This window comes from Maniola jurtina, chromosome 26 (genome assembly GCF_905333055.1).
Source record: "Maniola jurtina chromosome 26, ilManJurt1.1, whole genome shotgun sequence".
NCBI classification, from domain to species: Eukaryota; Metazoa; Arthropoda; class Insecta; order Lepidoptera; family Nymphalidae; genus Maniola; species Maniola jurtina.
Genome location: NC_060054.1, coordinates 1,794,056 through 1,819,277, shown reverse-complemented (window position 1 = coordinate 1,819,277; position 25,222 = coordinate 1,794,056). Strand labels below are relative to the sequence as shown.

Sequence of the window (25,222 nt, the reverse complement as noted above, 5' to 3'; positions counted from 1 at the left end):
GGACAAGTGGGCTTGCAGCAGCACGTGGGCCTTGACGTGAGGTTCATTGTATTATGACGTGGTGTATTGTCGTCCCTCTCCCTCTCACAGCGACTCACCTTGACGAGAACGAGAGCGGTGTCGGCCTGCAGCTCGGCGGGTAGCTACATCCTGGACAAGTGGGCTTGCAGCAGCACGTGGGCCTTGACGTGAGGTTCATTGTATTATGACGTGGTGTATTGTCGTCCCTCTCCCTCTCACAGCGACTCACCTTGACGAGAACGAGAGCGGTGTCGGCCTGCAGCTCAGCGGGTAGCTACATCCTTGACAGATGGGCTTGCAGTAGCACGTGGGCCTTGACGTGAGGTTCATTGTATTATGACGTGGTGTATTGTCGTCCCTCTCCCTCTCACAGCGACTCACCTTGACGAGAACGAGAGCGGTGTCGGCCTGCAGCTCGGCGGGTAGCTGCATCCTGGACAAGTGGGCTTGCAGCAGCACGTGGGCCTTGACGTGAGGTTCATTGTATTATGACGTGGTGTATTGTCGTCCCTCTCCCTCTCACAGCGACTCACCTTGACGAGAACGAGAGCGGTGTCGGCCTGCAGCTCAGCGGGTAGCTACATCCTTGACAGATGGGCTTGCAGTAGCACGTGGGCCTTGACGTGAGGTTCATTGTATTATGACGTGGTATACTGCCGTCCCTCTCCCTCTCACAGCGACTCACCTTGACGAGAACGAGAGCGGTGTTGGCCTGCAGCTCGGCGGGTAGCTGCATCCTGGACACGTGGGTTTGCAGTAGCATGTGGGGTTTGACGTGAGGTTCATTATATTATGACGTGGTACACTACCGTCCTTCTCGCTCTCACAGCGACTTACCTTGACGAGAACGAGAGCGGTGTCGGCCTGCAGCTCGGCGGGTAGCTGCATCCTGGACAAGTGGGCTTGCAACAGCACGTGGGCCTTGACGTGAGGTTCATTGTATTTGACCGCCCCGCCAGTCGGCGTCGCCGGTTTGTGAGGGACTCTGGAAGAACGAATGAATGATCTATAAATCAACATACATACAATAAAAAAAACCGGTCTAAAAGTTGGACTCGCATACGAAGGGTTCCGTCAGACAGACAGACAACTAAGTGACCCTATAAGGGTTCCTTTTTTCCTTTTGAAGTACGGAACCCTAAAAACATCAATATACAACAACCCAGAGGAACCCCCACATCCTCCCCCCCCCCCCCCCTTCACTCCTCTTGCCTACGGCCATAAACTTCAGGTGACTCACTTGGCCGCTAACGCCTTGATGATATTCTCCTCGCGGTGCCTGATGCAGAGGTCGGAGTACTCCGCGGCCGAGGATATGATCTCCAGCAGGCCGCGGATCTTGGTCTTCGAAGTCAGCGACAAGCTGAACAGTTCTGTGAACAATAAACATAAAAAAATAACTGAACTTTCTGAAAAGTTGAAAATAAAACATATGGCTGACGCTAGAGATCAACGAACGTTGCGTAGATAGGTGCCACGAGATCAATGCTACGTCGTAGATAGGACAATAACCCCGAATCTTGTACACGATACATCACGAAGAACTCCAAAACAGCATTTTTTTTAAATTATTATCAATCAATCAATCAATATATTGCAAATTTGGGTTATCAACACTGGTCTAATTCTAAACTTATTTAATTATTTATTTACATTTATTAAACTTATAGAATTGACAGGGCATTTTTATAACATTCAGCGGCACAAAAACCACTTTCGGTTTTACCGGGCACTGCGTTAACTTATACAACAAGTGTTAAATAAAAATTTATAACACCCCCGACAAGTGAATATTACAGTAACTAGAAAAGAGCTGATAACTTTCAAACGGCTGAACCGATTTTCTTGCATTATAGCTAAGAACACTCTCGATCAAGCCACCTTTCAAACAAAAAAAAAATAAACTAAATTAAAATGGTTCATTAGTTTAGGAGCTATGATGCCACAGACAGATACACGTGTCAAACACGTGTACAGTTCTGGCACATGGTGGTAGTGAAGAGTTTCTGTTCTTTTCACAAATTTTAAGTGTGACAAGCACAGTGATGTTTCTAGCATTCCAACGTACAAAAAACTAGCAGTTTAACTAGCAGCATGATAATCTTCAAAATTATTTTGAAGTAAACTAATCTACTGAAATTTGCAACTTGATATGAAAAAACGATTATAATACCAGAATTACGAAACAAAGAGTAATGTGTTATACCTCATTTAAATTAGCAATAAATCAACAAGTTTTTCTGATACAGGGTCACTTTTTCGTAGTACATTTTTTTTCACAGTGCGCTTTTAAAGTGACATTTAATTTTTGGTAACGCTTTAAAAGTTTTGGAAAAAAATTAATTGCTCTTGTAATTTGGTAGCCAGAGCCTCAATAGAAGGTTTGTAGTGCTGATACATTATCTAGTAATGACACAGCATCGTTTGTTTTATTGTTTTTTATCTAATTTTTTTTTAATTAGTCTAATTGTAAGAGAATCTGGTATTTTGTTAAAAAACCCAAAAATATTCATAACTCTTAGGGCAATTTAAATATGGCCATGCTGTAGAATTTTTTTTTGCTGGAAATGACCTCCTCTATCTCCCTATTTCGTTTGATCCACGACTTTTTGACCACCCTGTATAAGAATGCAAATGAATAATATTAAATATCTAGTAATGGTAATTTTAATAATCCTAATCCTATTCTTATTGTATCTTTAATATTTACCATTTCATTGTACCTAAAATTGTATTTGCAATACCCTGACAGGGTCTCATGTACTTAGCTTTTAGATTTAAGCACCCACCATCAATTAATGTAAATGTACATGAAAGCAAATAAATAAATCAATCTGAATCTGAATCTAAGTACAGCCAAGGACTTCGTCTGTGGTGGCGTTTGCTGGCGCGCGTGTTGTGACTTTTTGGAGTGTTTTTTTTTTTTGTTAAAACTGACTGGAAAGCGCTCTAAGGGGGTGCCGTGCGTGTGTCGGCGAGCGCCGGCACAGACGGGGTCCATACTTGTATAGTTTAGCTAACTTGTTACAAATAACTACAAACTTGACATTGGCTAATCATTGTAAAAGCCAGACAAGGGAGAAAAAGTACAGCCAGCCTATGTTACTCACCTATAGTGGTGTAGTTGATGTAGTAGTAAGACGCAATCATGCCCAGGTTGAGAGGCTGGACGTCCATCTCGTCTTCGATGGCGATGCACTTGGACTGCTCAAGGTCTGTCAGAGTCGTCTCCACCAGCTCTGACAGGTGATCTGACAGGTGTCTGTAAATATAACCATGATCAGCAAGAAACAGTTAAAAATTATTTTGCTATAATCCGCCAACAGGATAAATCTGTATGGTCAAACATGCAGTTACAAGCTAAGCACTGTATATACATGCTGTATTGTCAAGTGACAATACAGCATTGTAAAGTCGAAATCTCCTGAGGATGCTCCGGTGTCGGGGCGAAACGTGCGTCGAGAGTAGTGGAAAAGTCTTGTGTGGTGGTGCATGTGAGTGGTGGTGGCAGTGCTTGCTTGAGAACTTGGCTTTATTACTTGGTTGGGGAGGTAAGCGGTGCTTAGCTTGTAACTGCATGTTTGACCATAAAGATTTTATCTCTTGGCGGATAATAGCAAAATAATTTTTAACTGTTTCTTGCTAAACATGAACTTCCGCAAAGTAACGCCTGATTCTATCCAATATAACCATGATCATCTCAACTCGTCACCGGCCCACTGCTACCAAATAGCGATGGGCGACTGTTGCAAAAAAGGCCAAGTGCGAGTCAGACTCGCGCACCGAGGGTTCCGTACTCGGGTATTTTCCCCCACATTTTGCACTATAAATCAAAAAACGTTGTGTATTAAATAAAAATCTGTTTTAGAATGTACAAGTAAAGCCCTTTCATATGATACCCCACTTGGTATAGTTATCTTACTTTGAAAAGAAAATTGAAACAAATGTTTTTTTTTGGTGATGTAACCACAAATTCACGATTTTCAGATTTATTCCTTTACTTGTGCTATAAGACCTACCTTCCTGCCAAATTTCATGATTCTAGGTCAACGGGAAGTACCCAAGAGGTTTTCATGACAGACACGACTTACGGACGGATGGGCAGACAGACAGAGAGACAGACAATAAATTGATCCCATAAGGCTACCGATTTTCCTTTTGAGGTGCGGAACCTAATAAAATATAGAATTTAAAAAGTTTTTATGAAATAAAATATTGGCGTATGGAAATAGGCATAGAAGATTTTAAGCTTTTCTTTAGACAACACTTTTTGTCACCGAGTGAGGAAAAATTATTTTTGCTCACCGGATTTAGACAGAAAAGACACCCTTTTACCCGACTGCGTCAAAGCTAAAAGGAAGGGTAATGATTGAGCTAGTGAGGTGAAAAACTAATTTTAATTCTTACCGATGCGTGACCCCCTGCAGGTTGTAGTAGTTGGGGTTCTGCGTCAGGCGACGGTAGAGGAAGGTCCACGTCAGATAATCCACAGCGTCCTGTTTGTTCTCTATGGTCTTCGTCACTATTTCCGCGTTTATGTGGTCGTGCAGACGATGGTCTAGATGACTCTATAGGAAACGGAATTGTCTATGTTAAGTTTGGGTAAGGCTGCAATATTAACACTAAAATTTATAGTCAAGTTAGAGGCTTCTTTAGGGGATCATTTAGATGACATTATGCAATACATAAAGGTCCAGTTTAAGAAATTAGCTCTAGTATCGACTAATTTGTGAGAATAGAATAGCTAATTTCTTAAACTGGACCCATTCAAGTAAAGATTTTTATATAAACCTGTGAGGATGATCTTGCCATTGTTGTAATTAAAATACCATAAGCCTACGTTGTCGTATTAGTTTACAAATTGCGAAAAACCAAGTTAAATTTGAATTTCGCGGGCAGGCTCATCTCATGCCCCTTAACACTGGAATTCATAGTCAAGTTAGGGGCTTCTATAGGGAACCATTCAGATGATATATGTTATATTCAACTTTTCTTCGGGGAAAATTACAATTCTCGTAAGGATCTCTAATGTTATTGTAAATAAAATATAGCCTATGCTACTCAGGAATTAATGTAGCTTTCTACTGGTGAAAGAATTTTCTAAATCGGTTCAGTGGTTCCAGAAATTATTTCCTGCAAACTTAGGGCCGGCGCACATAAGACGGAGCGTAGCGCAGAGCATGCCCGCGAAGTTTTCTAATCGCATGACACATTACGCGAATTTGTACCAGAGAATGCGCGAGCACGCGCGGGACTGCGCGGATGCGCGAGTATCCGCACGGATGCATAATTGATTTTAGATATTACTAGAGGATGCCCGCGACTTCCTCCGCGTGGATGTAGGTTTTTTGAAGATACCGTGGGAACTGTTTGGTTTTCCGGGATAAAGTGGTCTATGTCAATAACATGGACGCAACCTACCTTGGTACCAAATTTCATACAAATCGGTTGAGCGGATGGTCTTTAGGAATCCCGTGGGAACTCTTTGATTTTCTGGGATAAAAGTAGCCTATGTCCGTCCCCGGGATATGAGCTAACTCTGCACCAAATTTCGTCAGAATCGGTTAAACTGTTGGGCCGTGAAAAGGTAGCAGGCAGACAGACAGACAGACACACTTTCACATATATAATATTACTAGCTGTGCCCGCGACTTCGTTCGCGTGGAATAGTGACTTTTCGGCCAGCGTGATTCTTTAAATTGACATAACTTTTTTATTTATGAACCGATGGACATGAAATAAACACTATTAGCGAAAACCGTATCTAAATCGAATAAGCCGTTTCTGATATTAGCGTGCACAAACACACAGACAAACAGACAAAAAAAATATTACAATTTCGGGTCCGGCATCGATATAATAACAACCCCTGCTACTTTTTTTTATATATTTCCATTGTACAGACACCACTTTTCTACAATTTTATTATATGTATAGATTATGATTCAAAACTATTTAGTGGAGTGTGCTAGGAACGAAGTGTGACTGAGAACCACAATTATCATTTTTCTACGCAACATGATGATTGTGTGTGTGTGTGTCGTCACCTCTAGCGGCAGGCAGTCGTTGAGCAGCTTGGTGAAGAAGGTCTTGTGGTGCGCAGCGCACATGAGGACGCCGACCGCATGCTCGTCCTCCAGCGGCCTGCACGCGCGCCCCAGCATCTGCAGCACGGTCGTGATGGGGTACTGCTCGTAGCAGTGCAGCTTGCCGTTGTACCTGTCAAACATAAGGTTTTGACGTGACAACGTCTTATAATTCGATAGAGCCGACTGCTCGCACGAAAAAACATGACTCATGCGGCGTTACCTCGCTCTGAGGCGTTCCATGTAAGGCTTGAAGTGCAAGCGAGAGCGCGGAACGAGCGACAAAGAAGCACAATCGGCCTTTGTTGTCACGTTCAACTATCGTCAGTAAACCGACTTTACAGACAACCAATTTTTTTTATGAAGTTTCGGTAACATACACAAAGCAGTCTCAATAGCTCAACGGTTGAGGAGCGGACTGAATTCCAAAAGGTCAGGTCAAGGACATGCTACTCACACGTGGGTATCAGCGATGATGACGGTGTGCACGTGCGCAGCGAACGCAAACGCAAGCTCCGCGGCAACTACGCAAAGTTGCGCAGCGCCGGACTCTTACAGTTGTTGCGCTGTGCGAGGATCATCTGTCCCTATCTGACAGAGGAAGTTGTCATATAGAGGGATAAGGACAAAACATGCTACTCACACATGCGTATCAGCGATGATGACGGTGTGCACGTGCGCAGCGAACGCAAACGCAAGCTCCGCGGCAACTACGCAGAGTTGCGCAGCGCCGGACTCTAGCAGTTGTTGCGCTGTGCGAGGATCATCTGTCCCTATCTGACAGAGGAAGTTGTCGTATAGAGGGATAAGGACAAAACATGCTACTCACACATGCGTATCAGCGATGATGACGGTGTGCACGTGCGCAGCGAACGCAAACGCAAGCTCCGCGGCAACTACGCAGAGTTGCGCAGCGCCGGACTCTAGCAGTTGTTGCGCTGTGCGAGGATCATCTGTCCCTATCTGACAGAGGAAGTTGTCGTATAGAGGGATAAGGACAAAACATGCTACTCACACATGCGTATCAGCGATGATGACGGTGTGCACGTGCGCAGCGAACGCAAACGCAAGCTCCGCGGCAACTACGCAGAGTTGCGCAGCGCCGGACTCTAGCAGTTGTTGCGCTGTGCGAGGATCATCTGTCCCTATCTGACAGAGGAAGTTGTCGTATAGAGGGATAAGGACAAAACATACTACTCACACATGCGTATCAGCGATGATGACGGTGTGCACGTGCGCAGCGAACGCAAACGCAAGCTCCGCGGCAACTACGCAGAGTTGCGCAGCGCCGGACTCTAGCAGTTGTTGCGCTGTGCGGCGATCGCTGGGAGATACACCCTCGTGCAGGTAGGCTACTCCGGCTGAGAGCGTTTCTCGAAGCATCTATGGAAAAGAAAAAAATCATTCAGAAAAAATCTATTTAAAAAAATTGGTTGTCTGTAAAGTCGGTTTACTGACGATAGTTGAACGTGACAACAAAGGCCGATTGTGCTTCTTTGTCGCTCGTTCCGCGCTCTCATTTGCACTTCTAGCCTTACATGGAACGACTCATGCGGCGTTACCTCAGAGCGAGGTAACGCCGCATGAGTCATGTTTTTTCGTGCGTGCAGCCGGCTCTATCGAATTATAAGACGATGTCACGTCAAAAAAAAATTCACATGATACTTATGATAGGCATCATAAGTGTGTACGGGAGCTGTGGCTGTGTGCTCGACCGTAGCAATAGGGAAATTCCCCTCCGAGCGGTGTTGTGCTCGGGGCGCCAGCTGGGCCGACGGTTATGCGTTGAAACTTCTATTGTGCAATTGGGTAAACGCTCTGTCAATGCGATTGAAAGTTGCCTGTTTCTCCTTGAGTTCCGATTAAGCTACCCGTGCTGCCATCTAGGCCGTGGGTCGTGAGTTATCAGGCTGGGGTTCGTGTTTCGAGCGTTGTTGATTGATTGAGTTTAGAAGCGACATCTTGTGAATGTGGTAACCGCTACAAGTACGACGATTATATTTCTTAGTATCAGACATCTTACGGTCACAATCATCGAGCAATGAAGATGACTACACAGAGAGCCGCTTGGTATTTTGTGATATCCATCGACAGATCGACAGTCAAAGAACACAGCTATTAAATAAAGATGATAGAATAACATTAAACTAAGTTATTCTTGGCTTTGGAAGTAAGTGAGTGTTGGTTTCTTGTTTATGACGACACCGGCAAGGTTTTGACCATAGTGCACCAGTTTTTTTTGTTCTAGAGACTTTGACCTAATAATACACCAATATTTTTGTTTGGTTTATTAAGACACCTACCGATTTCTGTCTTCTGGACCTACAAGTAGCCTAATCCTTATCTTATCCTAGATGTTCTTGAGGAATAGCTGCACCAGGTCTAGTCTAACATATCTCCTAAAAGGAACAAGGACACCAACTGGTTTTATCTTAGGAAAACTGGTTTGTGTCAGTTTGTGCAGTTTTAGCTCCTGAACCTATATTGCCATAATTCTCACCTTATCCTGGATCTTCTTGAGGAATGGCTGCACCAGATCTGGTCTGGCGTGCAGGAACCTCGTGGGGTTCCCGTGGGCAGCCGCCAACGCCAGAAGGTCCGCTGCCAAGAGTCTGGCGTGTCTTCTAGAAGGGACGAAGACTGCAGCAGGCTTGGAGCCCGCGTGTCGGATGACGCTGTTGTATATTGGCTTGGTCATGGCTGCGAGGCGGGAGGCGGCGTGTGATATGTTGAAACCCTGGGGAAAGTATATTATGATAATGTTGTTTATTTAATTTTTAGGGTTCCGTAGCTCAAAAGGAAAAACGGAACCAGGATCACTTTTTTGTCTGTCTTGTCTGTCTGTCAAGAAAACCTATAAGGTACTTCCAAGCCTGAAACACACTCGGTTTACACAACTAAATACAGGGTTTCCTAGTACAGAACACAGAGGGTAGGAAAAATCATAAAACATATTCATGTATTTAAGTATTCCAAAAAAAAAAGAGGACAATATGGAGCTCTATTGTCACTTTGCCGTCTGTTTGTTCGTCCATACATCACAAATGAATGATATATAATCGTTATCTAGTTTTTTTTTTTGATAATTCGATTTGTCTTTGCAATTTGGCATTGTAAGGTCTATCTTCACACCGACACCGGAGCATGCTCCGGGGTCGGGGCGAAACGTGCGTCGAGTGGTGTGAGATTTGTGTGGTGGTGCGTATTACTTTCTTGGTGGCTGGCTTTTCCTGGATGTTTATCAGTGGGAGGGCGGGCGGTGCATCGCATGCTGCATGTTGCACCATACAGATTTGTTTGGTTCAGCGGATTATAGCAAATTAAGCTTTTGGTTCCTTGTATATCATGGACTTTCACAAAATAACGCCTGCTTCTATACAAAATTTAATTCAACCAAATAAATAAATATAGATAGGTATATTTTCAAGGTACAATGGATTCATGAAATAAAGTTCAATGTCACCTGCACATGAAGTTCCAAAGGTAACGGACGCACACTGGGGTGGAAGTTAAACGCGCAATTGGCGTTGCAGCCGAGCCACTGCCACACGTCGCGGGCGTCCGCCAGGGGGAGGGATAGTGCCACGATACGGATTGGACGACCTGGAATATGTACGAATTTAAAAAAAAATCTAGGCGTGCTATGCATGACGTTTAAGTTTAAATCACAACCCATATGTACCCAAAGTATGTTTATTGGTCTGTCCTTCAATCACGCCGCAACAGAGTAACGGCACAGAATAATATAATACGGTAACGGCGGGTATTAGCCAGCCATTAGCCATTTTTTTTTATTCAGTATAGGCAAGCGCTTGACAACAATCAAAATGAAAGTGATGATGTGGTCTAAGATAGGAATCGTTTGCCTAGAAGGTGCCTATTCACTCTTGTTTTAAAGATACCCGGATTGTAATTTATAGTTATTGTTAGTGATTATACTAATAGCGAGCAAAATTAAGATTATTATTGCACCTGGCCATGACTATTTGCAGCAACTCTATAATATCTTGTATAATAAGTTAAGCGCATAAATGCGCTTGTTGAACGAAATTTGGAGTACCACTTAACATAGCAGCTGACAATGGACCACAATTTGCGGCTTACAGCTTAGTTTCTAGTATTTTCGTACTATATAATAATCTGTAAGATTGTAGATCTTTGCAAGTTAAAGCTAAGTTAAATAACAACAATATCAATGAATTTCTGAAAAAAAAAAGAAAGAATGAAAATTAATTTATTCAACTTGTGCAATGAAATGAGTAAACAATGAGAAAAGAGAACATTACCTATCTGCGAAGCAATGTAGCGCATTCTCGAACACACCACTTCTAAAACAGGGCCTTCTTCTCCACCAAGTAACTGAAGCGCGTCCACAATGAAAAGGGAGACACTTTGGACGCTTTTGCGAACCTTCCATCTATAAAATGAAGGAAAAAAAATTATCGCTTTACATGCGGTTGAAGTGAAACTACAAGGATAACGCATAACTGAGTAGGTTAGGTAGGAGGTACATGATTTATTAAATTATTTACATTTTAATTTTAAGAGCTTTAAATTATATTTTATTTAACAGTAATGATGGTGTTGTGAAATCAGACCTTTTTATGACTATGTATATGTATACCTACCTAAGTATGACTGTAATGTGTAAGGTATTTTGAGCATATTCAATGTACATTTAAACTATTTAGTGTAGTTTACATTGCTTATGTAAAATATTTGCACGCCATTACATGGCAAGTGTAGTGACACTAAAATAAATTGTAAAATCTATGCTAACCTACATTTGAGCAAATAAATGATGATTTGAATTTGAATTTGATTTGATTTGAGGGGTGTGATGACGTGACGCGAGAGCTCAGTGATTCCTCAACTTGTGAAAATTGTCATCCCTCCTATTTAACACCAATAATCAAACCTATCATGTAATATTATCCACAAAGAACTAGAACCCACAAAGGTTTACAATCATATATCGTCGAAAGAGGTTGTGTGTGTTTTTGTTATCATTTTTGAACTTTTTCCTTGAAGTGCGGTATCACTTTTGGGTAAATTCTTAGATAATAATATAATTTAATAATAAAAGTTTAACATATTGTTTTTAAGTGGACGGGCGACATCAGCCACTGGATTCTGGCGGCGCAATACCTTGGTGTGTGGAAGTCCATACCTATCCATCCAGTGGACGTCTATTGGTTATTGATAATAATGATTGTTCTTTGATAAAATAAAAGTTATACCTTCTGGAAAGCACATCCCATTTTTCAGCGGTGGTGATGATGATCTGCCCCTTGTTGAGCAGTTTGTGGTCTGTCGCCGTTTCACCCGTCAATTGCACTACCTGTTGAATATTGACGATCAGGGTTAATACTAGCTTACTGACAAAATAGCGCCGATAGATGGCGCCAGCTGAACATTAGCTCGCGTCTCGACTTGCTCCATAAGAGTAGCTTACTTTGGTACCGATAGATGACGTCAGTTATAATTTAAATCCCATGTTGACTTATTCCATATTAGAGAGAATGAGATGACTCACTTCCGTGTCGATAGATGTCACTAGCTGAACTTTAACTCGCGCGTTGATTTCATAAAAGTAACGTTAGATGGCGCCAGCAGTACATTAAGTCACACGCCAGTTTTCCTCTTGGTAGTAATTAGTTGCCGCGATATTTTTACTCTGAATTTGAACTTAAAGCTACAAATGTATTTACTACATTTTGAAGATAACAGTACGAAGTTATACGAATTTTTACGTACCTTGAGGTTGAACTTGGTGCCAAACTTGTGGTACCAGTCCGCGAACACGATGTCCGCGAGCGCGTCCCTGGGCAGCAAGTAGACCGCGCGGCCGGCCGCGTTGACAGACAACAGCCGCAGCAGCGCGAGTTCCGCGATCACCGACTTGCCCGAGCCGGAGGGCGCGCCCACGAAGACGTTGTCGTCTGAATTGTACACCGCGTTGAACACCTGGGGGTACAAATGAAAGTAGTGGTAGCGACGTAAGTATAGGGCAAATTAAGGGTAGCAAATGTGCATGTGTGTTGAAAGTGTAAGTCAAAAGTGACACAAATGTGCACCGAAATCACAGGAGGTCGAAGATATTATCACAAAAAAAAAAAACAAGAAATGGATGGTGTCACTATACACCATCCTATCCAATGGGGTATACTCCCATTTTCAAGGATTTTGGGTTCGAAAGAGTGCCAAATGAAACATCACAATTTTATATCGAAGGTGCAAGCGTTAGAAGTAAAATATAAGTACACAGATCAAAAATGACGCCAATATAACGTAAATAAACACAAAGTAAAAAGAAAAGGAGTGCATATACGCACTATCTATCCGCATCTAATTTACTAGATTTTTGTTTTGCCGATAGATGGCGCCAGTTGTACATTACCTCACACAAACAAGTTTTTTTACTTGGAATAATTTAGTAATCGCCATGCTTTGATTATTAAACCATACAATATCAAAATAAGGTCATCGTTAAATCAAATTGCATACCTGAGTCTGCACAGGGTTGAACTGCGGGAAGGTGTCAGCATATAATTCCTCATACTTGGCATTCCGCAAGGCTGATATAGGCAGCGGCTGTAGATCCAGCAGTTCTGTTGGTGGAAGGTTCTTCTCCGGAAGGATTAAATGGCGGAAGGAAACCGGCAGCTGAGTCTCTGCTGCTATCCATCTGGAATTTACAAATATCAATGTAATGGGAAACAAGTGTAAATTAAAAATTTATAACACCCCAACAAGTGAAGGTTACAGTAACTAGAAAAGAGCTGATAACTTTCAAACGGCTGAACCGATTTTCTTGGATTATAGCTAAAAACACTCTCGATGAAGCCACCTTTCAAACAAAAAAACTAAATTAAGATCGGTTCATTAGTTTAGAAGCTACGATGCCACAGACAGATATACAGATGCACACGTCAAATTTATAACACCCCTCTTTTTAGTCGGGGGTTAAATACAGGCAGGAGAAATATTTTGAGATAATTTTGGGTAGTATTTTGGTTAATTTTTTGGGTACCGAACCCGAAAGATGCCAATGGGACACTGTTATTAAGCCTCCTCTGAAAACATTTCTAGCTCGTTCGTACAGCTTGTAAGCGTAGACGTAGCACGTACCATTGCGTTGTAATGTATGGAACTGTATGAAACATGGCACACCACTTGCGTAAAGCGTGGACGTATGCGTAACCCGGTGTGTTAGGGGTTTACGCGCGTCACTACGCACGTGTCACGTCTACGCAATTGGTGTGAATCGGCCTTTAAGAGGACTCTCTCCGTCACTCGTTTCATACAATCGTAGTTCCAATTTCATTTGAATATTAAGCAACCAAAGTCCATGAAATTTTGCAGACATATTCTAGAAACTAATATCTATGTCTGTGGTTTTCCAGATTTCTGTTAAAATATTCGGTTTCAAAGTTACGCGGTCTTAAAAATTTTCATACAAATCTTTGAGTCCCTGTAATTTTAAAACTACATATTTTTAGAAAAATCTAAAACACCACAGACACAGATATTAGTTTCTAGAATATTTTTGCAAAATTTCATGGACTTTGGTTGCTTAGTATTCAAATGAAATTGGAACTACGATTGTATGAAACGAGTGACGGAGAGAGCCCTGTTAAGGTCTGTAACTCAGACAGACAGACAGAGGGACAGAGTACAGACAGACATCAGAGTGACTTCTTCTTTCTTTCTCTCTGGGCTGGTTTCCGCACTTAAACCTTTCCGTCTGTTGTGTGTGTGTTGCTCAGCTGAGTGACATTGATAAGGTTCCGTTTTTATCGTTTGGGTACGGAACCCTACTGGACAACCACAGGATAAAATGATGCCGGACTTCGTCTGTGTTGGTGTTGGCTGGCGGGCGTGCTCTGCCTTTTTGGAGTGTTTTTTTTGTTAAAACTGACTGGAAAGCGCTCTAAGGGGGTGCCGTGTGTCGGCGAGCGCCGGCACAGACGGGGTCCATACTTGTATAGTTTAACTAACTTGTTACAAATAACTACAAACTTGACATTGGCTAATCTTTGTAAAGCCAGACGAGAGAGAGAAAAAAATGATGGCCGAATACCTCTTACCTGTCGGAGACCACCCTCAGGAAGTACTGAGGGGGTAAAGGTTCAAACACGGGTACGAACAGCTTGACATGGTGTTCGTCGCGACAGTACTTCTGCTTGAGCAGGAAATACTCATGATGCAGGATGACCTCCGAGTCCACGTCTTCCACCAGGATCCAGAACGCTTCTGACTGCCCGTGGATCTATGGGAAAAATGTGCATGTAACCATTTAACACGGTTTTTATTCTCTCTTGTCACTATAACAAGAGGCGGCTGCTTCCTCTGACATAGTGTAAGAGATGTTTTTTAGTTATTTTAATTTTTTTTTTTTTTGTATAGTCTAATGTGCGATTTTTTGAAAGGAACAAAACAGTGTAATTTTTTCCTAATTTTTTTTTTTGTTGATTAAACACGGTTGAAAGAAAGCTAATACAAGAGATTTCATTTGAACAACACATTAAATTTTTCATTTTAAAAAGGAGTCAGTCGACAAAAGGTTTTTGATCATATCATGTAGCACTTTAAAAGTAGAGAGCTTTTATTCAGTGGCACTAACTTCTTGGCTTTTTAAATCATCTCGATGAAAGATGGTGTCCTCAAAACAGCTATTCTGTTTGGCAATTCGCTGATCTCTTTCTGCTCTAGACCTACATCACACGGCTGTTACAGCGAAAGCGAGAGGGATCGAGAGAGAAGGATAGAGAGAGAAAGGGATAGAGCGAAAATAAGAGATAGAGAGAGAAAGGTAGTGAGATAGAGAGAGAAAGGTAGTGAGATAGAGAGAGAAGGGTAGAAGGATAGAGAGAAAAAGGGGGAAGGTTAGAAAGGAAGAGAGCGAGAAAAAAGTGAAAGGGGAGGAAGTAAGAATTTTTGCAGTTTCTCACCTTGTCATCCCACTGGAAGTCGGGAGTGATGGTGAGCTCGACACGTAGAGTGGAGCGAGTGACGGGCTGTATGTGCGTGCTCAGTTCCAACTTCGGAAACTGGTGCACGTATTTGTGGATCATTTTGCCGAGTTTCGGCGCTCGGACTAATTCGCCGATCTCGTTCGGCCCGAGTTCGTATAGTTTCTCCCATGGGAAATTCTTCTTTTCCAGCTTTTTGATCACCTGAGATAGAAGAAAATAATAGACTAATAGAATCCAAGAGTTCTCACAGAATTTTGATACCGTTGAACCACGCGAAAAAAATTGCAGCCATCATCTTTTATATTACTATCTCACACGACTTAATTTTTAGGGTTCCGTATCTCCAGAGATAAAAAAGAAACCCTAATTAAGGATCACTTCATTATCTGTCTGTTGAGTCTGTTAAGATCCAGGAATCAAAACCTATAAAGTGCTTCCTGTTGACCTAGAATCATGAAATTTGGCAGGTAGCAATGTTTTATAAGTAAAACAAAAACCGCGAATTTTAGGCTACAAAAAAAAGTATTATTTCTTGTGCGATGGTACGGAGCCCTTCGTGTTCGAACCCTTCTCGCAAATGAGATGTTTTTTTTCCACTATTTTTTCACTATTTTTCACTTTCTGCTTTCACTAGACATTTGATAGTCTGTACTAACCTCTTCCGGCATTTTCTTGAACTGTCTGAGCGGCGACATGGACTGCCACATGCGGCGGTCGACCATCTTGCACAGCGCCAGAGTTTTGTCGACGAGTTGCGCCCAGCCTGTGGAAAGAAATCCAATGCTATTTTCAAACAATACGATTGTACAAGCCATCAAGCGCTTACAAACACGAAGAAATTATGGTACCAACAGATTGGACCGCTTTGGTCACGTGATCCGACAAATGTACCCACCTACAGCGGCAGTTATGTATGTCTTATCACATGAAAGAGAAAAAGAGAGGGGAGGGGGGTTGGGGGGGGGGGGGGGATAGGGAAGGGAAGAGCGGGAGAGAGAGATACCTATCTTACCTCTGTGCAGAACAATCTCGAAGATAGCCCTCAGCAGCCTGCAAGCAGACTGAGTGACGTACACCATATCAGCCATCAAGGCGAACCCTTCCAGTTTTAGCTGCGATATGTACGCCTGCAGCAAAACGTTGATTTTTGCTGATGGCTCTTCTATGCTCTCCTTTATTGGTATTGGGACCTGTAGACAAAAATCACACTAATATTATAAAGGCGAACGTTTGTGTGTATGTGTGTGTGTGTATGTTTGTTACTCCTTCACGCAAAAACTACTGGACGGATTGGGCTGGAATTTAGAATGGATATAGATTATACCCTGGATTAGCACATAGGCTACTTTTTATCTCAGAAAATCAAAGAGTTCTCACGGGATTTTAAAAAACCTACATTCACGCGAACGAAGTCGCGGGCATCAGCTAGTCATCTATAATAATCGGCATCCGCAAAATTGGGAGCACTACTTGAGGTAATTGCGACTAATATATAAATGTAAATCTGTTTGTTTGTACTTCAATCACGTCGAAACGGAGCAAAGAATCGACGTGATTTTTTTGCATGGATTCTATTTTCACTCTTTTTTGGCTAGAGTCAGCTTTAGCAATCGGCTGTAACTGTATAGTTTGGAGTACCACTTAATATAAAGAGAGGAGGGGGGGAAAGGGAGAGAGGGGGAGGGAGGGGGGGGGGGGGAGAGGGAGGGAGAGAGAGAACTCTGAACAACTCAATTTCTAATAGTCAGTTTCAGTAATTGGTTGTAACTGCGTAGTTTGGAGTACCACTCATATAAAAACCGACAATGGACGTCAATCCACTGTTTTAAGGTTTTTAAAAAGGTAAAACTTACCTTATCAAATAGGAATAAAACATCTCTTACCCTCTCCATCAATTTGTGCAATTCCAACTTCTCTTCATCTCTTACAGCGATGTGCTTGAACTCCGACGAGAGGGAGAAAACCCTGAACAACTCTATTTCAGCAAGAGTCGGCTTCAGCAGTTGGTTGTAGCTCTGCATGGTTTCGTAGGTGCAGTAGTAGTGGGAGGCGATGCGACCTAGTTCCGTCGCTTGGAAGTGTCCGGATTTGCGTTCATATTTTATTAGGCCGGCTCTGGAAAAATATTGCTAATGTTAGTACTTTTTACCCGACTTTAACAGTTAGAATGTCAAAGTCAAAGTCAAAATCATTTATTTAAAGTAGGTACAATTGTACTCTTTTTGATGGTCGAAATTGTCATGCACTCATCCGATCAGAGTCCGGAAAATACGGATAAAAAAACTCTGACCCGATCTCGCATATTGGTTACGCACTAATCTGATCTCTGATCTTATATCCAAGCTATTTCAGTAGACATCTTAGACATATCTACATCATGTCCGATTTAAATCCGAGGCACATCTGAGATATTCTCACGGATGACAACAAATCGTTCATCCTTTGCACTATTGTCGTATCTACTCTTAGTATAAGCTTTACGCATAGTTGGACGTCGAAAGGGGAATATTAGTAATTAGAGGATACCCGCGACTTCGTCCGCGTAGATTTAGATTTTTATAGATCCCGTGGGAACTGTTTGATTTTCCGGGATAAAAAGTAGCCTATTTCCATCCCCGGGATATAAGCTAACTCTGTACTAAATTTCGTCAGAATCGGTTACATTGTTGGGCCGTGAAAAGGTAGCAGACAGACACACTTTCGCATTTATAATATTATGTTAAAATATGAACGCATTCTCTGCTTTACTCTGTGACATGTCATCGTGTATAGCAATTATGTTCTGTGGCTACCATTGTAACAGTCGCTCCTTTCTCGTGCCTTTCTCTGTGTGGCACCGAAATAAAAAGGCTGTCTGTTTTTACCAAAGATTTATTTCATCTTAGATATCTTGTAAATTCCAAATAGCAGTTCAGTTTTCCAGTTTATTATATCATATTAATATAATATTAGTACGGATGTTGAACCTGGCTAATATTATTTTGAAAAAGGGTTCCTTTTTTCTTTTTTCTTTTGAGGTACGGAACCCTAAATAAAGCTTTTTCGTAAACTGATAGAATGAAGCTACTTACTTGTCCAACAAGCTGGCAGCGGTGTGTATCAGGTCAGCTCGATGCAGCTCCAACAGATTATCTTCTTGCAACTTTTCCGGAGAGACCCCGTACAGTGCTGGTTGTCGAAGCATTCTTATGTATAAGTATGTGTAACCTGGGGACAAAAGTTTTATTGAGGTGGAAACTTCTAAAGTGCCGTTAGAGTTAATGTTGAAATTGTGGTTGGTGATCAGAATGTCTGGGAAAGTGATTCGGGACGGAGCCCAGCATTATCTTCGCATCACACTAATATTATAAAGGAGAAAGTTTGTATGTGTGTGTGTGTATGTTTGTTACTCCTTCACGCAAAAATTACTGGACGGATTGGGCTGAAATTTAGAATGGAGATAGATTATACCCTGGATTAGCACATAGGCTACTTTTTATCCCGGAAAATCAAAGAGTTCCCACAGGATTTTTAAAAAACCTACATCCACGCGAACGAAGTCGCGGGCATCAGCTAGTTGCTGATAAAACTATGCTCCTGAGAATAGCATATACAATCAAAGATTATGTAAATGATAAAAGAGCGTGGATTTGACCTACAGCTCGCTCCAGCAATGCGCGGGACTTCAATTATTTTTATACATGGCATAATATTACATATCAAATTTTTGAAAAGAGCAACCGCTGAGTTTCTTGCTGGTTCTTCTCGGTAGGAAAGGCTTTTTTGAGTTGAGCATGTCCGCTAGTTTGCCTACCAGCTGGGACTCGATGGGCACTGTTGGTTCAGCAGGGACAGGTAATACTGCAGCTCGGAGTGGTCGGTGATCAGAATACCTGGGAAAGTGAATTACCTAGCCAAGTGACTGCATCCCTCACGCTCTGGACTGAGCCCAGAACTATCTCCGCATTGAGCATGTCCGGTAGTTTGCCCACCAGCTGGGACTCGATGGGCAACTGTTGGTTCAGCAGGGACAGGTAATACTGCAGCTCGGAGTGGTTGGTGATCAAAATACCTGGGAAAGAACAAAAATATTGAATAAATGAATATACTCTTATTGTACAATACAACATTACTACAGAAAAAACACATAAAATGCAAAACAAAAACATAGGCAGGCACAATTTGGGACCCTTGTAGACAGGACAGCAAGCTTAAGATATAATAACTTAGAAAGAACAAATTAGATGGCGCCACAAGTACAACCTCAGAAAGCTTTTTAGACTGGAGAAAAACGACTTCTCTCAAACTCAGGTCCTTTGAATGAAACTGCACTAAACTTCGCATTGAACTTAAATGTAACTAAGCTCAATATAATATAGGTTGCTAAAATACCGCACCGAACATAGTTCTAAAGGCTGACACTTCTTTTACACTTATTCTTCTAATACATGTTCTGGGGCATAAAATTATAGCGCACGTTAACTTACAACTGGTGCCATCTAGGATGACGACTACACACTAAACAATCGCTACTGATTGGACAGAATGCATCTTCAGTTACCACCAGGTGATACCAAGTGCTAAAAAAACCATAGCTTTTAATCGTGAAGCATTTCCCCTAGTTCTGTATGCCTGTGTACTATAGTGCACTACTACTGTACACCTGTGTACTATAGTGCACTACTACTGTACACCTGTGTACTATAGTGCACTACTACTGTACACCTGTGTACTATAGTGCACTACTACTGTACACCTGAGTACTATAGTGCACTACTACTGTACACCTGTGTACTATAGTGCACTACTACTGTACACCTGTGTACTATAGTGCACTACTACTGTACACCTGTGTACTATAGTGCACTACTACTGTACACCTGAGTACTATAGTGCACTACTAGTGTACATCTGTGTACTATAGTGCACTACTACTGTACACCTGTGTAGTGTGTACTATAGTGCCCTACTCACCCTCTCCCTTAGTGTCGTACTGCGGTCGCCCCGCTCTCCCCAGCATCTGCAGCACGTCAAGAGCGCCCAGCTCGCTCCACCTGCCCTTCTCAGGGCTGTACACCTGTGTTCCCTTGACGATGACCGTGTGGGCGGGGAGGTTAACACCCCAGGCTAGGGTTGCTGTCGACACCAGCACCTGGAATCAAACGAATTCTTGACGACCCCTATTCGAATTTTGATGACTCCTAATTTGTATTCATAACCCCTTTATTTTTGTGATCGCTTGTTGTGTAAATTTCAAGAACCCTTTGTTCAATTTTTAGATTTCAGAGGCCACTTTTTATTAGATTTCAGACTTCTTTGAACTTTTGACGAGTTGACAACTCATAAGAGACCCCTAAAAGATTTACGATGACCCTACTTAAATTCTCTGCTCCTTTTTTTTTGACAACCCCTGAATGACGTTTTATGACCCCTACTCAAATTTTATAATTTTAAAAGTGTCCTCAATATCCGATATTTTTTTATTTACGAATTATGACAAGTGGATTCACCTGTATATGCCTATCAGCAAACAGATCTTCGACCAGGGTCCTGTCCACTCGACTCATGCCCGCGTGATGTATGGCGAACCCGTACGGGAGCAGTTCACGTAATTCTGGATTCTTGACTTGCTCCGCTTCTGTTCGGAGGACCTCCACGCTTGCTGAGCCTTCCCTGTAAAATAAATACATGGCATAACATTGTATATACTCCTACATTCCTACACTCCGCCTCAGGAAGGTCCAAAAGTCATTTGTGGGAATGGGTATAATCTTTTATAACAAAATTCCTCAATCGATTTTGGACTTGCCTTAACACAGGTTCAAAAAATCTATTAAAAATATGCTCCTGAGAAAAGCATATTATACAATCGAAGATTATGTAAATGGTAAAAGAGCGTGGATTTGACCTGCAATTCGCTCCAGCAATGCGCAGGACTTCAATTGCTTTTATATATGGCATAATATTGTATATCAAATTCCGTACCAGTGGTAGATGCTATTAACGATTCAAAAGAACTTGTAAAAGTCTAATTGAATAAAAATATTTTGAATTTTGAATATCAAACCTTTCAAAAGAGCAACCGCCGAGTTTATTGCTGGTTCTTCTCGGTTGGAACGGCATTCCGAACCAGTGGTAAATTATTTGACGATTCAAAACCACTTGTAAAAGTCTACTTGAATAAAAATCTATTCTATTCTAACAAACTGTGTTTGTTTTGTTACAAATATTCAATACAATAGTTACCTAAGAAACTGTCCAAGCGTGTCTTTCTCAAGGCACATATCTCGAATGGCACGCGCAGTTTTCCCCGTCTCTTTACGCGAATGTACAAACACTAGAATCTGTAAGGAAAAGAATACATTAGAAACTATCTTATCTAAGGAACTTCGTCTGTGTCGGTGTTAGCTGGTGGGCGTGCTCGGCCTTTTTGGAGTGTTTTTTTTTTTTGTTAAAACTGACTGGAAAGCGCTCTAAGCGGGTGCCGTGCGTGTGTCGGCGAGCGCCGGCACAGACGGGGTCCATACTTGTATAGTTTAACTAACTTGTTACAAATAACTACACACTTGACATTGGCTAATCTTTGTAAAGCCAGACGAGAGAGGAAAATCCTATCTACAGGGTGTAACCAGAACGCTAGCAAAAACGAAGACAGATGATATTATTGATTACTGGTAAGAGATACCATAAAAAATATTTAAAAAGTCCTGTATTTTTTAAAAGTTATTTATATTGTATATAAAACACCTGACTGAGGCTAGAGATCAACGTATGTTCCGTAAATAGGTCACTCGAAGTCAATGCCGCGTCGTAGGTGGGGCATTGATCCGAGTTTTGCACGCTATACAATGCAGGTTTGAAAAATACTAACACTAAAACTACAAGATAAGGCAAATGGTTATTAGCATTGGATTGTGTTAAGGTAGTATAATAATAACTATTATAAATAGGTCCTCGAGTTGGAAGGCAAGCCCTTGTTTCCGGCGAGCCTTAAACTGTGTTGGGGACCTTTTTAATCCCACAGCTGGGCCTGCCTTGGCGGGCGCCGTTAGCTGGGTCGCAGTTGTATAGTTCGTGTCCCTGTGCCCAGCAACAATGAATGAGACGGTAAGCCGAGTGGTTTTAGTCGGTAAGAGTCCGACATAACCCATGAGACTTAAGGATTTCCCCGCGTAAAAAACTACCGTTCTGGTTACAGTGTTCTGCATACAGTATGAGGGATATCTGAACGGACTCGGAGCCTTCGATATCTAGTAAGTATATTTACCTGGTTCCTCCCTGCATGCTCCATCGCCTTCTCATAGACGATGTCGTTCATGACCTGGAACCTCTTCAGCGCTTTCTTCTCTGTCACACCGATGTACTGCTGTTCTAGCGCCACTGGCCTGAAACACAAACATATGACTGACTGACTGATCTATAAACGCACAGCTCAATTTACTGAGCATATGACTGACTGACTGATCTATAAACGCACAGCTCAATTTACTGAGCATATGACTGACTGACTGATCTATAAACGCACAGCTCACTGAGCATATGACTGACTGACTGATCTATAAACGCACAGCTCACTGAGCATATGACTGACTGACTGATCTATTGACAGCTCAAATTTACGGATGGGACTAAAGTTTGGGATGCAAATATAGTACGCAACTGGTCGAAGTGGCAATCGGAGTGGAAGGACCCCGCACTCACATATTATTGATTTTTGATTACGCATTTCTATTAATGACTAGGAAGGACACTTTCATATTGTAATTGTTAGAATAATGAACTGGTGTACCTAACCAACTGTAACATCTCACTGTCATGGGTCGCGTGGTCATTTCAATCTCAATTAATATTCTTATTTTTTATTGGTTATTTATTGTAATTAAAAGTCTAACTATATATTTTGCACGCCATACACAAATGGCAAAATGTGAATGACCAAGGACCTGTCAATATACCTACCATCATTGTTACTCACATTTCGCAAAATAAAGAATCATTTCATTTCATTTCACGCAACGGTGCGGGATAGGGTGGGTGCCGTGCGGGTATGCGGGGCATCCCCCCGCTTCATACACCGATTGCCATCTCGACATAGATATTATGACGTACTAGCTGATACCCGCGACTTCGTTCGCGTGGATGTAGGTTTTTTTAAGAATCCCGTGGGAACTCTATAATTTTCCGGGATAAAAAGTAGCCTATGTGCTAATCCAGGGTATAATCTATCTCCATTCTAAATTTCAGCCCAATCCGTCCAGTAGTTTTTGCATGAAGGAGTAACAAACATACACATACACACATACAAACTTTCTCCTTTATAATATTAGTGTGATAGACATCCATTAAGAAAGGATTTTTGAAAGTTCAACCTCAAAGGAGGTAAAATAGGGGTTTGAAATTTGTGTAGTCCACGCGGACGAAGTCACGGGCATAAGCTAGTTATTCAAAACTAACTAAACTACCTTAAACAAAACTGACTGACTGATCTATCAACGGACAGTTCAAATTACTGGACGGATCAAGCTAAAAAGCATGAAGATAGCTATATGATATAGACATCCGCTAAGAATTTTTGAAAATCCAACCTTTAAAGGGATAAAAATGGGGGTTCGCAGTGTAGTCGTCATGGCCATAATTGTACAATCTTTGATCCAAATAAATTACAAGTGTAAATTAAAAATTTATAACACCCCCGACAAGTGAAGGTTACAGTAACTAGAAAAGACCTGATAACTTTCAAACGGCTGAACCGATTTTCTTGGACTATTCTGCGCCTACAGCGCCTACGATCCAAAGTATCTGAGTTTTCTAAAACATCATTTTCAAATAAATAATTATGTATCAAGGCAACATCCATCTTGACAGCTTGACATTTGTCAATTGACATAATATTATGAACCTAACGGTTATCTAACCTTCTTTTCTACAAGAAAACTAGAAAAGAGCTAATAACTCTCAAACGGCTGAACCGATTTTCTTGGATTATAGCTAAGAACACTCTCGATCAAGCCACCTTTCAAATAAAAAAAACTAAATTAAAATCGGTTCATTAGTTTAGGAACTACGATGCCACAGACAGATACACAGATACACATGTCAAACTTATAACACCCCTCTTTTTGGGTCGGGGGTTAAAAACGGAATCGGATATTCACCTGAAGGAGTTGTCAAAGTAGAACAGCCCCTTTTCAGGCTTGACCCTCAAAAAGGCAGCAACATCTGTGTAGTTCGGCAGCGTGGCTGAGAGACCGATGAGGCGAACCTAGGAAATAATCCATAATTATAAAAAAACCGGCCAAGTTCGAGTCGGACTCGTACACGAAGGGTTCCGTACCATCACACAAGATATGAAACTTTTTTTCACGGCGGTCATTTTGAAATTTTTAATAACGACAACAGAAATAGGCATTCTGAGAAAATTTCATCACTACCTATTACAGTTCATTAGATACAGCCTGCTGACATACTGACAGACAGATAGACGGACAGCAGGTGCTTAGTAATAGGGGCCCGTTAGTACGGAACCCGAAATAGGACAATGTGACTAACTGAAAAAGCTTCTAAGATAGGCCCTCTTTCATCATGAAGCAAGTGTATTTCTTTATTCTATTTTGAACCTTAAGCTAAACACAATAATGCCTATATTCTAACTCGCGACTTTTTTCATCGCGAAGCAAGTGTGCTTTGTTGTTTAATTTTCAACCTAAAGCCTAATGCAACAAGGTCTATATTTACCTCCTCCTGAGTATGTTCCACTGTACGCAGCGTTCTTGCAACTAAAGCTTCTAACACAGGTCCTCTTTCATCGTGAAGCAAGTGAATTCAGTTATTCTATTTTCTACCTAAAGTCTAATACAATAAGGTTTATTTTTATCTCTTCTTGAATATGTTCCACGGTCCAGCGTCCTTGCAACTAAAGCTTCTAACACAGGTCCTCATTCATCGTGAAGCAAGTGAATTCAGTTATTCTATTTTCTACCTAAAGTCTAATACAATAAGGTTTATTTTTATCTCTTCTTGAATATGTTCCACGGTCCAGCGTCCTTGCAACTAAAGCTTCTAACACAGGTCCTCATTCATCGTGAAGCAAGTGAATTCAGTTATTCTATTTTCTACCTAAAGTCTAATACAATAAGGTTTATTTTTACCTCTTCTTGA

The 25,222-nt window shown here is 41.6% G+C and overlaps 1 protein-coding gene across 3 annotated transcripts in view; it reads right to left on the bottom strand.

The window, feature by feature from the left end:
* Nucleotides 1-25,222, bottom strand: part of LOC123878471 (putative U5 small nuclear ribonucleoprotein 200 kDa helicase) — a 45,351-nt gene that overhangs the window by 4,697 nt on the left and 15,432 nt on the right. For all 3 annotated transcript variants that reach the window (XM_045925643.1, XM_045925645.1, XM_045925644.1), the window contains 24 exons: nucleotides 24,220-24,326; nucleotides 22,332-22,449; nucleotides 21,311-21,408; nucleotides 20,575-20,737; nucleotides 20,039-20,216; nucleotides 18,975-19,136; nucleotides 18,157-18,292; nucleotides 16,969-17,200; nucleotides 16,098-16,275; nucleotides 15,742-15,848; nucleotides 15,062-15,286; nucleotides 14,198-14,379; nucleotides 12,615-12,795; nucleotides 11,865-12,074; nucleotides 11,348-11,448; nucleotides 10,394-10,524; nucleotides 9,571-9,710; nucleotides 8,608-8,844; nucleotides 7,309-7,490; nucleotides 6,069-6,240; nucleotides 4,429-4,589; nucleotides 3,132-3,283; nucleotides 1,262-1,394; nucleotides 859-1,006 (listed from right to left, as the gene is read on the bottom strand). In XM_045925643.1, coding sequence (XP_045781599.1) covers nucleotides 859-1,006; nucleotides 1,262-1,394; nucleotides 3,132-3,283; nucleotides 4,429-4,589; nucleotides 6,069-6,240; nucleotides 7,309-7,490; nucleotides 8,608-8,844; nucleotides 9,571-9,710; nucleotides 10,394-10,524; nucleotides 11,348-11,448; nucleotides 11,865-12,074; nucleotides 12,615-12,795; nucleotides 14,198-14,379; nucleotides 15,062-15,286; nucleotides 15,742-15,848; nucleotides 16,098-16,275; nucleotides 16,969-17,200; nucleotides 18,157-18,292; nucleotides 18,975-19,136; nucleotides 20,039-20,216; nucleotides 20,575-20,737; nucleotides 21,311-21,408; nucleotides 22,332-22,449; nucleotides 24,220-24,326 — 3,834 coding nt within the window. The remainder of the gene's footprint in view (nucleotides 1-858; nucleotides 1,007-1,261; nucleotides 1,395-3,131; nucleotides 3,284-4,428; nucleotides 4,590-6,068; nucleotides 6,241-7,308; nucleotides 7,491-8,607; nucleotides 8,845-9,570; nucleotides 9,711-10,393; nucleotides 10,525-11,347; nucleotides 11,449-11,864; nucleotides 12,075-12,614; nucleotides 12,796-14,197; nucleotides 14,380-15,061; nucleotides 15,287-15,741; nucleotides 15,849-16,097; nucleotides 16,276-16,968; nucleotides 17,201-18,156; nucleotides 18,293-18,974; nucleotides 19,137-20,038; nucleotides 20,217-20,574; nucleotides 20,738-21,310; nucleotides 21,409-22,331; nucleotides 22,450-24,219; nucleotides 24,327-25,222) is intronic.